The following is a 14,205-nucleotide window of genomic DNA, read 5'->3' as shown; positions in this document are numbered from 1 at the left end:
CGGTTCCCGACATTTAATGGGTGAGTGGGGGTATTTTTGTTAATTTTAAAACTTTTATTATAGAGGATGTTTAACTAAATTAACAAATATTGTGGATTAAAAATAATCTTACCAAACTCAACTTTTTTCAAAAATACTACTCAAAATAACAAAACAAAGTAACAAACACTAATCAACAGTTGTATCATTGTACGGATCATCATCAATTAGGGCCCATCAAAACCCTCTAATTTACAGCACTCACTTCAGCTTTTTCACCCAAAAAGTTCCAAAATACTATTTTCCGACCCAAAGTTTATATTCTATCAGAGTAATACTATACGTACAAAAAAATCTTACAAAGATTTATATGCAAAGTAATGCAACAGAAAATTAATTGAATAGTAAATATGATGAGTTTGACTTTTTGTATTCACTCTTTTATTCATTTTCTGTCACATTACTTTGTATAGAAATTTTTGTAAAACTTCTTTGTACATCTAGTATTATTGATTCCGTTAATACCCAAAATACATTTCACTTTCTCAACCGACATTTGAAGAGTTACCAGGAGCCAAGGTAAGAGGGGTTTCGTAGAGTGAATGTCAGTGGATTAAACGGTGGATATTCATCACCGGAATCAACCAAAAATCAACTAAAAATAAGAAACCCTAGCTTTGTGGTGGTCAACAATCAGCGATAAATCAGGTCCCAAAGTTAGAGGAGTTTTGTAGAGAAGATACAGGAGGTTCTAATGGTGATAACAAATAGAATTTTCGCCGTCAAAATCGGCTTTGGGTGTTAAAAGAATATAAATGTGGGGTAGGAAAGTGGTATTTTGAAACTTTTTAGGTGAAAAAGTTCAAGCAAACCTTGGGTGGGAAAAAGTCTTTTACTCATTAATTTGGGACAAATTTAAAGAATTAATATAATATGATTGTGATTTTGTCAAAAATGAATCAACAATAAGTAGACTTAAAATCTTGAATCCTACGATCGTATTGGATTCAATGAGGCCCAGCAAACATTAATATTGTCCAAAAATTTTGGCCCATTATGAAAGAAATAGAACTTCCGGTAATGAAGTTACATTGACTAGATGGACGGATTATCATATAAGATGGTTCTCACAATTAGAGGCAAAAAATTTGTAAAATTTCTATATAAAAAGGATGCTAGAAGTATTCCGAAATCACTATACTGACCGAAAAGGTTGAATTTGTTAAAAATCCATACCAATCGAAAAAATGATTTGAATTTTCATGTAAAAGATTTATAGACGAGTTAACAATATTGATAATAGATCCAAATCCACTCCTTCTGGATGGAAAGGAATTCCTATAGTTCCATCAGACAAAGGAAATAAAACTAATACAAGCATAGAGAATAGCATAGTACTATCCGATTCATGGGGATAAAAAAAAGTTTTGGTAGTGCCAAAAGGAAAAATAGTAATTTTGAATTTTCCATACAAGACACACGATGATTTAATTTTATGCTTTATGGAATCATTCTCTTCTTCAAAGATTATTAAGAATTTTTTTTTTTAATAACTAGAAGTGTCAAGACCAGCAACTAATCCCTCGGGACCTTGAAACTACCAGCTGAGTAAGAGCTCTATAATAGTTACCTCCATTAGCAACTGAGGAGGAACTCGAATTCAGCACCTATTGAGTAATAAACCCAAGAGCTAATATCGAACCACTCGATCACCCAGAAAGTTAGCTTGTTTCCAACAAAGTGGTCCAATATTAACTTAAAATGGGTAATTAATCTAGCATTAATAATAGGTTATATCATTTTAGATTGAATACTATTTCAACAAATAAATATTGTTAATTAGAATCAAATCGTAAACATCACAACGTATTGGTCTCAATCTCAATAATTAAGAAAGCTGATATCGTTTTCTCTCTACAGCTCTTGAGTATATCCAATTGGTATTCACTGAGATCATGATTCCTCATCAACAGAGAAAAAAAAAAAAGGTCTAACAGAACTGGATTACACGTTTATCCCATCTCATGCCAATTATGTTACTTCTTAAATGAAACAAAACTTGAAGACTACTTTCTTTCATTTCAATCACAAATTTTCAAACTAGGGTTCTAGATGTTCTTAATTTCTAATTCAACTTCGTTTGATTAACGCCACAAATTTTCAAATAAATTATTACAAAAATCTCCATGACTTGACCTTACTAGATTTCTCTAATCCTATTCATGAAAAGACCTGAACGCTCTGACCGAGTGAGATCAATTCAAAAACCACAAGAAACGATAATATCAAAATAGGGTTGAAATTTCACGTGTCATTCACATGCATGGAGGTCACGTAAACACAAATCCGATCTGTCACCACACATTCCACTCATTTCATATCTAAATCAATGGCTCATCATGAACGAATATGCAATTGATTTGATTATCACAATTCGGTATACTGAAAATTAATGGTGATATATTGATGCTATATTTGCACCCTGCAGAGATGGCTAAGCATATCTTGATAATTAGGGTTTCGGTGTCTGGTGATGGTGAAGAGACAATGGGATCGATTCAGTGTTTTTGTTGGTGATAAATGTATCACGTGTGCCCTGATATGGTGGAGGCTGTGTCGTTAATCTCTTTCTATTGTCTAAGCTATAGGAAACATATGCCCAGTTGAGACGGAACAACTTCTTTGATTAACAGCCATTGAATTTAAAATATTAGTATATTACTCACCTGCTTCAACAATTTTTTCTTTTTTATATTGTTTATACATGTTATTTATTTATATACTTTATCCCACCATTGTAAGAAAGCGACCCTTCAAAAAATATCTATTCAAAAAATATCTAAATTTGTCAGTCATTGGTCGGGGCCAAGGGTTTTGAGGAAATTAATTGAGTAAACTCTTCTTAAATCGATCAATTTTCTTAGTAATCTCTTCTTTTAAGAACGGTCGATCAATTTTTTTTTAATTTTTTAAAGGCATTTGAGGTACTCAAATTCATATTAAAATCTATCTAATCTTCAGGATTACAAAATACCCTATTAGTCAATATAGGTTGAATACCTCATATACCTAAAAAATGAAGGATCGATGCACGTACCTTGATAGGAATGTAATGAGATCTAGGAAATGCTAGACAGGAATGTAATGAGATCTAGGAAATGCTAGACGATACTTTGAGAGTAAATGGAGCCAATCCTGCAAGTGCCCAACCCAAAATGCAAGATCTTGGGACAATGTTTAGGGACACATACCTAAAGTAGAAGCAATGTGAACCTACTAAAATTGGAAGTCTTTGTCTCCAGGTTGTCTTCAAATTCCTTGGATCTCACGATTAACCTTTAAAAATAAATAACAAAATACAGGCATTTAATTAGGGGAATATATAATTCAATTTGAGAAAAATTTATATGCGACAATTTTACTACCTCTTTTCGCTTAAGGCAAGTGATTATCCCGATTTTGCTCAACAACCAAAATCTAATGCTGACCAAATTAAATTAAAAAGATTCAAGAGCATGTGCTTGAAGTCATATAGTTCGGTTATGATCATCCTAACCATAGAACACTGCTGCTGGATGATTAATATAATGTCACTTCCATTTGATTTCTTGGCTGGTTCAAGTCTTTTTTTATTTTCTGAATCTTTAATGTTTCTTGAAGATTAATCAAGCACGAAGTAAATCATTCAGAGATGCAGGAACATGCATGAAGGCCAGCATGCGATCATGTGGGAATACTAAAACTGTTTCTGCTTTATTTTTGCGTGCCCCAAACATCAATCATGGACTAACTTTTAAAAAGAGAAATTATAAAAATATATAGAAGAAGATTGAATTAAACGAATATATGAATGACGTAGTATATGTGTTTTGATTAATATTTTCGTATATATAAATTATGGGATGCTGATAATAGATTTTCTAATGATTAAGAGAAGTTAGGTTTATAAGTTATGTGTTAATAATGGAGCTGTTATTGCGTGGACACACCATTAAATTAAACAAGGATCATGAATTCATGATTTTGGCGACATTACAGATGTGGGATATTCTATTGGATTATATATACTTGCATTTTTTTTAAAATTTTTTTTGCAATATTCGTTTCACTGAAGATTCTTGATTTACTTGTCTGAGGTTTGTAAGGTGTCCACGATTCTTTCTTGTTTTTCCATTATTTGTGATAGATGGATATGAGAATCAACATAAGAAATTTTGTCTTTCCATTTCAATATTCTAGCATGTGTCATGTTCATTGGCTTTTTTTTTTCTCTTTCTTTACAATGTCCTGCGTTGATCGTGAATTTTACTAGGCTCTATTTGTCAATCTATCTTGGACCGTATAAAAATACATGTTTTGCATTGTTATCGGGAAGGTAATAGAGTGGTTGACTCCTTAGCAAACCTTGGATTGCTTCAGTTCTTCAATGGTGGGATGAATCTTCTCCGCAAATTAAGTCTTGGTTCTTCAAGACAGTGATACTCTTTCAGTTTATCGTTTCACTTGCTTCATTACGTCCTGCTGTTATGTGTAATCCTTTCTCTTTTGTTCAATAATTTTCCTCGTTCCGTTGAGATTCCCAAAAAATAAGATCATACAAGTGCTCAGAAATAATTTTAGAACACTAAAACATTGAGAAAATGAGGAAATTAAGCTAATTACTAGATATAACTGATCGTGTGAACGTAGCTATGATGTTTATATGCTATACAAGATTTATCATATCACATCAACTTGGCACAAAACTTTTATTTGAAATAAATCTGAGTGCCTCAGCTAGAGATATCGAATATATAAACGTGATGAAAGGAGTTGTTGAGGGACCAAACATTAGTGAATACCTTATTCATTTTTTGCTGAAGCAACCAGCCCATGCATGCTTCCGTAGAAGAGTCCTTGATGTTCTTTTTCATTCCTCGAAATGAGCACACAACCTAAAAGTTTCACATGCATAAACCCTTCACCAACTTGGTACAGCAAGTGATGTACTCGTTTCGGATGGATTCTTGGAGCACTTTGAAAGTTTAAACACTGCCTGCAACTTAAATATAATATAGAATATCGATCTTTCACTCCAAATAAAAAATCACTATCACTCTGAAATACATATTGGATCAATTAGTTGTACACTTATAATCAATAAATAAAAGCCTTTAATTTTATTATACTACAGAAAAAAGACAAGCAATATGAGTTTTTATAAACTACTTCTGAGTGACCAAGTGGTTTAATAAGGATTTTTGGGTGTAATACTAAAGTGGTTTTGAGTTTAACTCTCTCCTCCTCGATTGCTAATAGGGGTAGTTATTGAACTCTTACCCAACCGACAGTTTCAGGGCCCTAAAAGATTAGTAAAATTATGCGTAAACTGGCTCAGACACCCCCAGTCATTAAAAAAAAAAAGTTCTTACATTAAATCTAACATTTTCCGACCCTATCTTATGTCATAATTATAATTTTTTGTTGCAACACAATTTTGCGTCGTGATATACGTTGGATACACCTCTTCAGCCATGCTCGCCAATGCCGGAATAGGTAATGTTTTCTAACAATAGTTGACAGCGTCAGAACAGATGTGCTCGAAAAGCAACACGCATCTTGTAGAGAAGGTTTAGTCCTCTTCTTTGTGATCTTTATTACCTATTTAGAAGAACTGTACCATTTGGGGGGTTACAAGAATCAAAGAATTTGCCATTCAAAAATAAGAATATACATTAGGAACAAGCTCTTTCCACCTGAGGAAACCATGCTGATTCATAACAGGTAATTTGGACAGCTACACTTAACGCGGTTATGGAGTCAAGATGGTCCTAGTCCTAGACATTGTAAAGTTGACTCGACCGATTGGAACTCCCAACTTCTTCAAGTCTTGTTCGCTATATAGTAAATGCCATACTAGTTTCCCATCCCATGCATCATGTACTTTATACTGTACATCATCATATATGAACACATGATATATATCATTTAATCGTACGTGTTATAATTCTTGACGACCATATTTACTGAGCAGCACATGCATCATCTCTTATGATGTTTTTTTTTTTTTTTTTTTTTTTTTCTTATCATTAATTTTAAGCATATGATATTCGACTATCTATACACATGACATTAGATACATGGACATGCAACTATACTAACATGTTCCTCACCTTATATGCTTTTACAACAAACTCATGTTCTTTGCCTAATTCCCGTACTAATTGATTCGGAAATTTGATAAATAACTATGGTAGGTCATAAATATAATCATCTCTCTATGAAAATTGGCCTAATTCCTACTTTTATGTTGATTAATGTGAAAAGTGGCCATATTCTCCTCATTTATAGATAAACTAGGCATGCATGTCGGCCATATATATATGTGGGTTTTATTATTTACTTATAAATTTAAATTTAGAATATCTAGATGCATGACTGTAGAAAATAAATACTTGAAGGAGTAAACATAGACTCTATTTCTTTTTATGATATTCTTATTGAATAAATAAGACATAAATAAATAGGTTACAAGGGTGAGACAATTCTAAAACGAAATCTCTCTTAAAGGAAAAAATAAAAATAAATCAAGAAGATTTGGCTATTAGGAATTCAATCTTCTTGTAAAAGGAAAAGAATAATTAAGAAATAAAAAACTTGTAAATAATGAAAACTCCTAAAAAACAAGATATACTAGCTAATACATAACAGGGAAACAAAACAACGAAATAAACGCAGTCAACGGCTTAACTTTCAATACTCTCCCTCAAGCCGGTGTATAGATGTTGATCATACTAAGTTTCTCTACAAAGTCTTCGAAGTTGGGTCGAGCAAGAGATTTTGTGAGACTATCTGCAATTTGACCGGTTGTCAAAGTGTAGCTAACCTTAACAGTTTCTTCTTCAATCTTTTCTTTGATAAAATGTTGGTCTATCTCCATATGCTTAGTTCGATCATGATGAACCAGATTCTTGGCTATAATGATGGCAGCTTGATTATTACAGTGTAATTCCATAGGATGCTCCAAGGTGACCTTTAATTCTAACAATAATCTTTGTAACCAAATTCCTTCACAAATTCCCTATGCCATAGCTCGAAATTCTGCTTCTGCGCTACTACGGGCTACAACTTATTGCTTCTTGCTTCTCCAAGTCACCAAGTTTCCCCACACATAAGAACAATATCCACAAGTTGATCGTCGATCTGTAATGGATTATGCCCAATTTGCATCTGAATAAACTTTGATATTTTTCTTAGAAGTTATTGAGAAGAATAAATCCTTACCCGGAGTCATCTTGAGATATTTCAGAATTTTGTACACAGCAGTCATATGTCTCTCCATCGGGCAATTCATGAACTGGCTAACTACAATGACGGAGAAACCGATGTCAAGTCTAGTGCAGAAGAGATAGATGAGTTTCCCCATAAGGCGTTGATAACGTCCCTTGTCGACAGAAGCACTTCCATCATTAACTTCAAGCTTGATTGTTGGATCCATGGGGTTTCGACAGGTTTACAACCATACATTCCCGTTTCACTCAACAAATCCAGAACATACTTACGTTGGGAGATAGAGATGCCTTTCCTTAACCTACCAATTTCCATCCCCAAGAAGTACTTGAGATTCCCTAGGTCCTTCATCTCAAATTCTTTATCCAAGAATTGTTTGAGAAGTCTAATTTCTTCCTCATGGTCACCTATCAGAATGATGTCGTCCACATAAACAATAATAAATGTCATCTTCCCTTCAGGGAAGTACTTCACAGACAGAGTATGGTCAGATTGACACTGGGAATATCCATAACCTTTTATTGCTTTAGTAAATCTCTCAAACCATGCCCGCAGAGATTGCTTGAGTCCATACAAGGATTTTCGAAGTCTACAAACCTTGTTGGAGTTAGATGATGTCTCAAGCCCGTCAGGAATATCCATATAGACTTCTTCCTCTAGATCATCATTGAGAATGGCGTTCTTCACATCCAGTTGATGCAAATACCAATTAAGATTAGCTACCAAGGATAAAAGTATACGAACAGTGTTGAGCTTGGCAACTGGACCAACAGTTTCTTGATAGTCAATGTCATAGGATTGGGTGAATCCTTTGGCAACCAAACGAGCTTTATACTTGTCCACACTACCATCCGCCTTATATTTCACTGTGAAGATCCACTTACACCCAACAGTTTTCTTACTTCTCGGAATATCAGTAATTTCCCAAGTTCCATTCTTTCTTAGTGTGTGAATCTCTTCATTAACGGCAACCTGCCACTTAGGACACTCAAAAGCTTCCTGAATATTGTGAGGAACATGTATCTCTATAAGACTACTAGTGAAGGCATGAAAAGAAAGAGACAAACCATCATATGAAATAAGTTTCCAATAGGATGTTGAGTGCATGACCAAACCCTTTTTCTCCATGCTATAGGCATATCTAGGATCTCATTTTCTAACTCAGAATCAATAGAGCCATCTAAGTTAGAACTATTGCCCAGAATTTTGGGAGGATTAAGACTTGGTTCAGCTTCATGGTTTTGTTGAGGAAGTGTTTTTTCCTCTGTTTCCTCTTGGATGTACTCAGTATCCCGCAAATCAATAATGAACTTGGTGTTTTCGGTAGGTAGAGGCTGACTAAATGACTAGAGGAATGTGATTTTCTGTGGTGATGGGTGACTCTAGGAATGACTCAAAGTCCCAAAACTGATATTCCTTAGTTGAGTTCTCCTCTTGAATATCAATTTTGGGGTAGTATGGATGATTCTCAAAAAAGGTGACGTCCATTGAATTATAGAATTTTCTTGTGACGGGAGAGTAACACTTATACCCTTTTTTATTTGTTGAATACCCAAGGAAGATGCACTTAAGTGACCTAAGATCAAGTTTACTTCTATCTTGTTGATGGACATGGACAAAGACAGAGCATCCAAAAATTTTAGGGGGAATAATGGAAATGGGACGAGTAGTCGAAAAAGATTTTAGAAGGGTTTGACATGGTGTTTGAAATTTTAGCACCCTAGATGGCATCTTATTGATAAGATATACTACTGTAAGAATGGCTTCCCCCTAGAACAATTTAGGTACATTTGTGGAGAACATTAGCAACCTAGGTACCTCTAACAAATCTCTATTTGTCCTTTTAGCAACTCAGTTTTGTTATGGGGTGTCTACACAGGAACTTAAGTGAATTATCCCTTCTTTTGATAGGAATTCCCCTAGAACGACATTGAAGTAAACTCTAACATTATCAGACTTTAGGATTTGGATTTGGATTTGTGATTGGAATTGAGTTTGAATCATATTTTTGAAATTTTTAAAGATTTGACTTGTTTCTTATTTGCCTTTCATAAGAAACACCCCAGTCAATCTAGTATGATCATCTATGAATCAGACAAACCACCTAGCACCCATTACATTTTTATTTTTTGACAGACCCCGATATTGTTGTGAATCATAGAGAATGGTCTAGATGCTTTATAGGGTTGAATAGGAAAATGAGATCGGACATGCTTGGATAATTGACAGATTTCACACTCAAGAGATTTTGGATTTTTTATTAAATAATGAAAGAATAAACATTTGAGGTACATAAAATTGGCATGACCTAAACGATAGTGCCATAACATAACAGTACTATCATTATTTTGACGAAATACTGAAAAAGAACTAACGTTAACTATCATTTGAGGTTGTTCTCATGAAAGGGGGCATTCTTTAAAGATATAGAGTCTAGAGCACTCCTCAGCATTGTCAATCGTCTTCCCCAAATCCAAATCCTAAAATTCACAATGAATGGAGAAAAAATTAGTAACACACCTCTTTTCCTTAATAAGTTTACTAATTGACAACAAATTACAATCTAAGTTAGGAACAAAAAGAACAGAATTGAGTGTAATATCCTTTGATAACACAACTAAACTTTTACCAGTAACCTTTGATAGTGAACCATCTGCTATTCTAACCATTAAATTATTTGGACATGAGTTAAATGTATTAAAAACCATTGCATCCCCCATCATATGATCAGATGCTTCTGACTCCACAATCCAAGGTTTGTCTTGTTTCTTATACACAGAAAAAACGCTCATAGAATTACCTTTGTGAGCTAGGGTTCCAGAACTAATGACATGATTTGAAGACGAACCGGTTTGTGACTGAGTAGACAAAAGAGGAGACAATAATTTTTGAAGCATCTCCCTTTGTTCCTTGTTAAAAGGACTTACTTTAGGTGATGGTGGCTCCTTTGTGGAGGTGTGATCTCCTCAGCCTTTTTTCTCTATCTGACGTGATGGCTTCCAATCAAATGGCTTCCCATGTAATTTCCAGCATATTTCCCTCAAATGTCCTAGTTTTCTACAATGATCACACCAAGGCCTTCCTCTTTTGTTTTTTTGACGATTATCTGAACGGGCAAATTGAGTTCCCTTAGTGAAAAAAGCAAAGTTTTCAACTACATTCGGATGTTGAGATGACCCCATCATGACTTTCTTTCTACTTTCTTCCCATTGGACTTCAGAGAAAGCTTCTCTAAGACTAGGTGATGTCTTTGCTCCCATGAGTCTCCCACGAACATCATCAAGATTTTTATTCAAACCTAGCAAAAACTTGTAAACACATTTTTTCTCTACAATCATTTTGTACTGTAATCCATCAGTAGTACATGACCAATTATGAACCTCATACATATCAAGTTGACACCAATTGCGAGTAAGAAAACTAAAATATTGAGTTATCATAAGATCCCCTTGTCGCAGATCATGGAGAATCCCTTCAATCTTTGCCACCTCTGAAGTGTTCTCAATGTCGGAGTAAGTCTCCTTGGATGCACCCCAGATCTCCTTAGCAGTTTCAAATGCCAGAAAATTCTCGCCAATGTCCATATTCATTAAGTTGTCAAGCCATGACATCACCATGTTGTTTTTTGCCAACCACCTCTTGTAGGTAGGAGCCGTTGGATCTAGGGCTGCAAAATCACCAATAAGGTAGTCGTATTTCTCTTTCTCCCAAATAAACATTAAGAGGGATTGAGACATAGGACATAATTCTGTCCATTTAATTTATGAAAGGTAATACGAACATTGGAGGCTTCCATATTGTGAAGAAAAGGAGATGAAGGAGACGCAAAGATAACGAGTAGAAAAAACTCGATGATGAAGATTAAAGAGACAAGATTAAACTTGCTCTGATACCATATAGAAAATAAAGACTTAAAGAAGGAGGAAACATAGACTCTATTTCTTCTTGTGATATTCTTATTGAATAAAGAAGACATAAATAAATAGGTTATAAGGGTGAGACAATTCTAGAAATGAATCTCTCTTAAAGGAAAAAATAAAAATAAATCAGGAAGATTTGGCAATTAGGAATTCAATCATCTTGTAAAAGGGAAAGAATAATTAAGAAATAAAAAACTCTTAAAATAATAAAAACTCCTGAAAAACAAGATACATTAGCTAATACATAATAAGAAAACAAAACAACCAAATAAACACAGTCAATGGCTTGACTTTCAACAATCACATACATCATGAAGGCATGCATACACATTCTTGAGGATGGGACATAAGATACATAAAACCTTTGTTGAAAACATGCTTCCCCTATATCATGGTGCTATTTCTACTACTCTTTCCATAATTTATTGTCGAAGACGACCCCTTCAATCAGGCAAATCACATGGCCTGTTCCCATTCCACCTAATCAAACGGCCAGGATCAAATCCTACCAAATCATCAAAGCAACCAACAGCCCTTCGATCTGTCCCATTTCCAACTTATGGTGCCGACCTTTTACAGTGTTTCAAGGGGGCACAAAGTCCCCACGTTTGCCTCTCATGTGACCGACCACTTAACCCTTAGTTGACCTGTCACTTCTCCCACTATGTTTATTAATTTTCTCTTCTTATAATCTTTGTATAAAACCCTCTCCATTTCTTAACCAAACTCTTCATTGAATCATACCAACAACGAAAAAAAAAAAAAAGTTGTTTAAAAAATTAAAAATTAAACAATTCTTCTAACCAAATGGAGAAACAAGGTCTGGAACTTGAAATTACAGAGCTTAGATTAGGTCTTCCAGGCGGCGGTGACAACAAGATTAATGAGAAGAAAAGGGTTTTCTCGGATATCTCAGCAGATGAAGCGAATGCCACAAACGATGATCGGAAAATTCATACGAAGAGCCAAGTCGTGGGGTGGCCGCCGGTGTGTTCCTATCGGAAGAAGAACAGTTTTAACGAGAAAGATCGCCTGGAAACATCGAAAATGTACGTGAAAGTTAGCATGGATGGGGCTCCTTTTCTTCGTAAAATTGATTTGGGGATGCACAAAGGTTACTCGGATCTTGCCATGGCGTTGGAGAAGCTCTTTGGTTGTTTCGGCATAAGTAAGTGTTCCTCTCGTTTTTGTTATCTGTGGGAAAAAAAAAAAAAAATTGAAACTAGAAACTAGTTTAACATGTTTATAATTAGCCATGCAAAATTAAATTTATTTAATATGATTATAAATTAGTTTATTTAGGCTTTATTCTTAAAAGATAAATACATAATGGAAAAATGGAAACGATTTGCAAAATTAAACTTCCTTTATTAGTTCAGATATTAGAATTTTAACTGAATGAAGAAATAATAATAATAATTTTGAAAGTTTATTTGCATGGGAGTTAATTAAAAAGGATATAGGGAAAGATAAAAGAAATTTTGCCCACTAATATTTTCTAATTAATTTGTCATATTAATTTTAAAATTATATTTTCTAGATTAATGTTCTTATTGTTCTTAAATGAACAGAAAATACAATCCAAATCAAATGAACAAATTGGAGAAAATATAGTAATATATAGCTGAAAAATTAGGATATAAATCCAACAATTTAATCAGGATAATACTTGTAGTCTTCCAACTGTAAATTGAAAATCGAGCCTCAAATTTATGCATGCCTAAATGAAGAGAAATAATTAATTACCAAAACCATCCATGATTGAGTGGTTCGATAGGGATTTTGAACCTATTACTCAAGAGATCCTAAGTTTGAATCTTGCCTTAATTACTAATATAAATAATCAAGAGATCCTAAGTTTGAATCTTGCCTCAATTACTAATATAAATAACTACTGAAACTCTTATCCGATTGATAGTTTATCCAGACTGTCTAATAAAAAAAATAGTTAATTAATGTTAATATTTGGCCTACATTGTTTGACAGGTGAGGCATTAAAGGATGCAGACAGCTCTGAATTTTCTCCCATTTATGAAGACAGAGATGGAGACTGGATGTTAGCAGGAGACGTACCTTGGGAGTAAGTCTCTTCTTCAACCGTAATCTATCATTATCAAACTAAATATGAAACAACTACAGTAATTCTCTCATCTAGATTCAGGTTTACTTAGAACAAATAGAATTCCAGAGATTTTTTTTTTTTTTTTGTTTACTTCTAAAATATATTTTAGATATTATCACCAAGCACATATTTAATGTTAGTATTACAGAAAAATTCTTGAAAAAAATATCTCAGATCTGAGTAACATAAAATTTAATTTTTCATATTTTTATTTCTAAGAAATTTGTTTACAATTTTTTTTATAGTTCTTGTAATTATATCTTAGATGAGAAATATTTCACTTTATGAAAACGAAAATGGCAAATGTGTCATTTGACTATTCTTACTTCACGCGGGTTCTTTTTATGTTGGACGTCATTCTGCCGACACAAGGAAGTTTCTTCATAATAGTGTCGGTCAGATGACAATATTGTCCTTCAAAGACCATGCTTGGTCATGGTCATGGTCAAGCCAGAAATTATTACCACTGTGAATGTGAGTGGTGATGAAGACTCTTGGCCACAACATCAATAATATATCATCTATTTTTCAAACACCACCTGGTTTTAGTTTTTATCTTTAATTATGGTCATCAAGATGTTTAATACCATTAATTAAGCTCATAATTAATAGGTTATTATTGATTTACAGGATGTTTATTGAATCATGCAAGAGGCTAAGGATCATGAAGTGATCAGAGGCCAAGGGATTTGGGTTGCAGCCAAGTGGTGCTCTCAAGGGAATTTCGAAAAATGACAAGTGATTTGAAGTTGATCGATCATTTTCGTATACAGTTGATTAATTTCTGTTTGATGTTGTTTATTTATTTGATCAAGAAGACTATGACTCTTTTACGTCTTATAGCTAAACTGGGAATGGGATAGAACCCTTGATAGGAAAGATCATTTTCCTTTTTCATATCATTTGATCTTGTTA

General features: G+C 33.9%; 1 protein-coding gene across 1 annotated transcript; it reads left to right on the top strand.

Moving 5' to 3' along the window:
- The first annotated feature begins 11,908 nt into the window (after positions 1-11,908).
- LOC116118132 (auxin-induced protein AUX22-like) lies at positions 11,909-14,203 on the top strand. The gene is made up of 3 exons (XM_031404100.1): positions 11,909-12,336; positions 13,155-13,248; positions 13,921-14,203. Exons 1-3 carry the CDS (start codon positions 11,976-11,978, stop codon positions 13,961-13,963), a joined length of 498 nt encoding a protein of 165 aa, XP_031259960.1. The 5' UTR covers positions 11,909-11,975; the 3' UTR covers positions 13,964-14,203.
- Positions 14,204-14,205: the final 2 nt, after the last annotated feature.

The sequence above is a fragment of the Pistacia vera genome, unplaced genomic scaffold (assembly GCF_008641045.1).
Source record: "Pistacia vera cultivar Batoury unplaced genomic scaffold, PisVer_v2 Contig838, whole genome shotgun sequence".
Classification (NCBI taxonomy): Eukaryota; Viridiplantae; Streptophyta; class Magnoliopsida; order Sapindales; family Anacardiaceae; genus Pistacia; species Pistacia vera.
The sequence above is the reverse complement of the archived record's forward strand: the minus strand, read 5'-3'. Positions and strand labels throughout refer to the sequence as shown.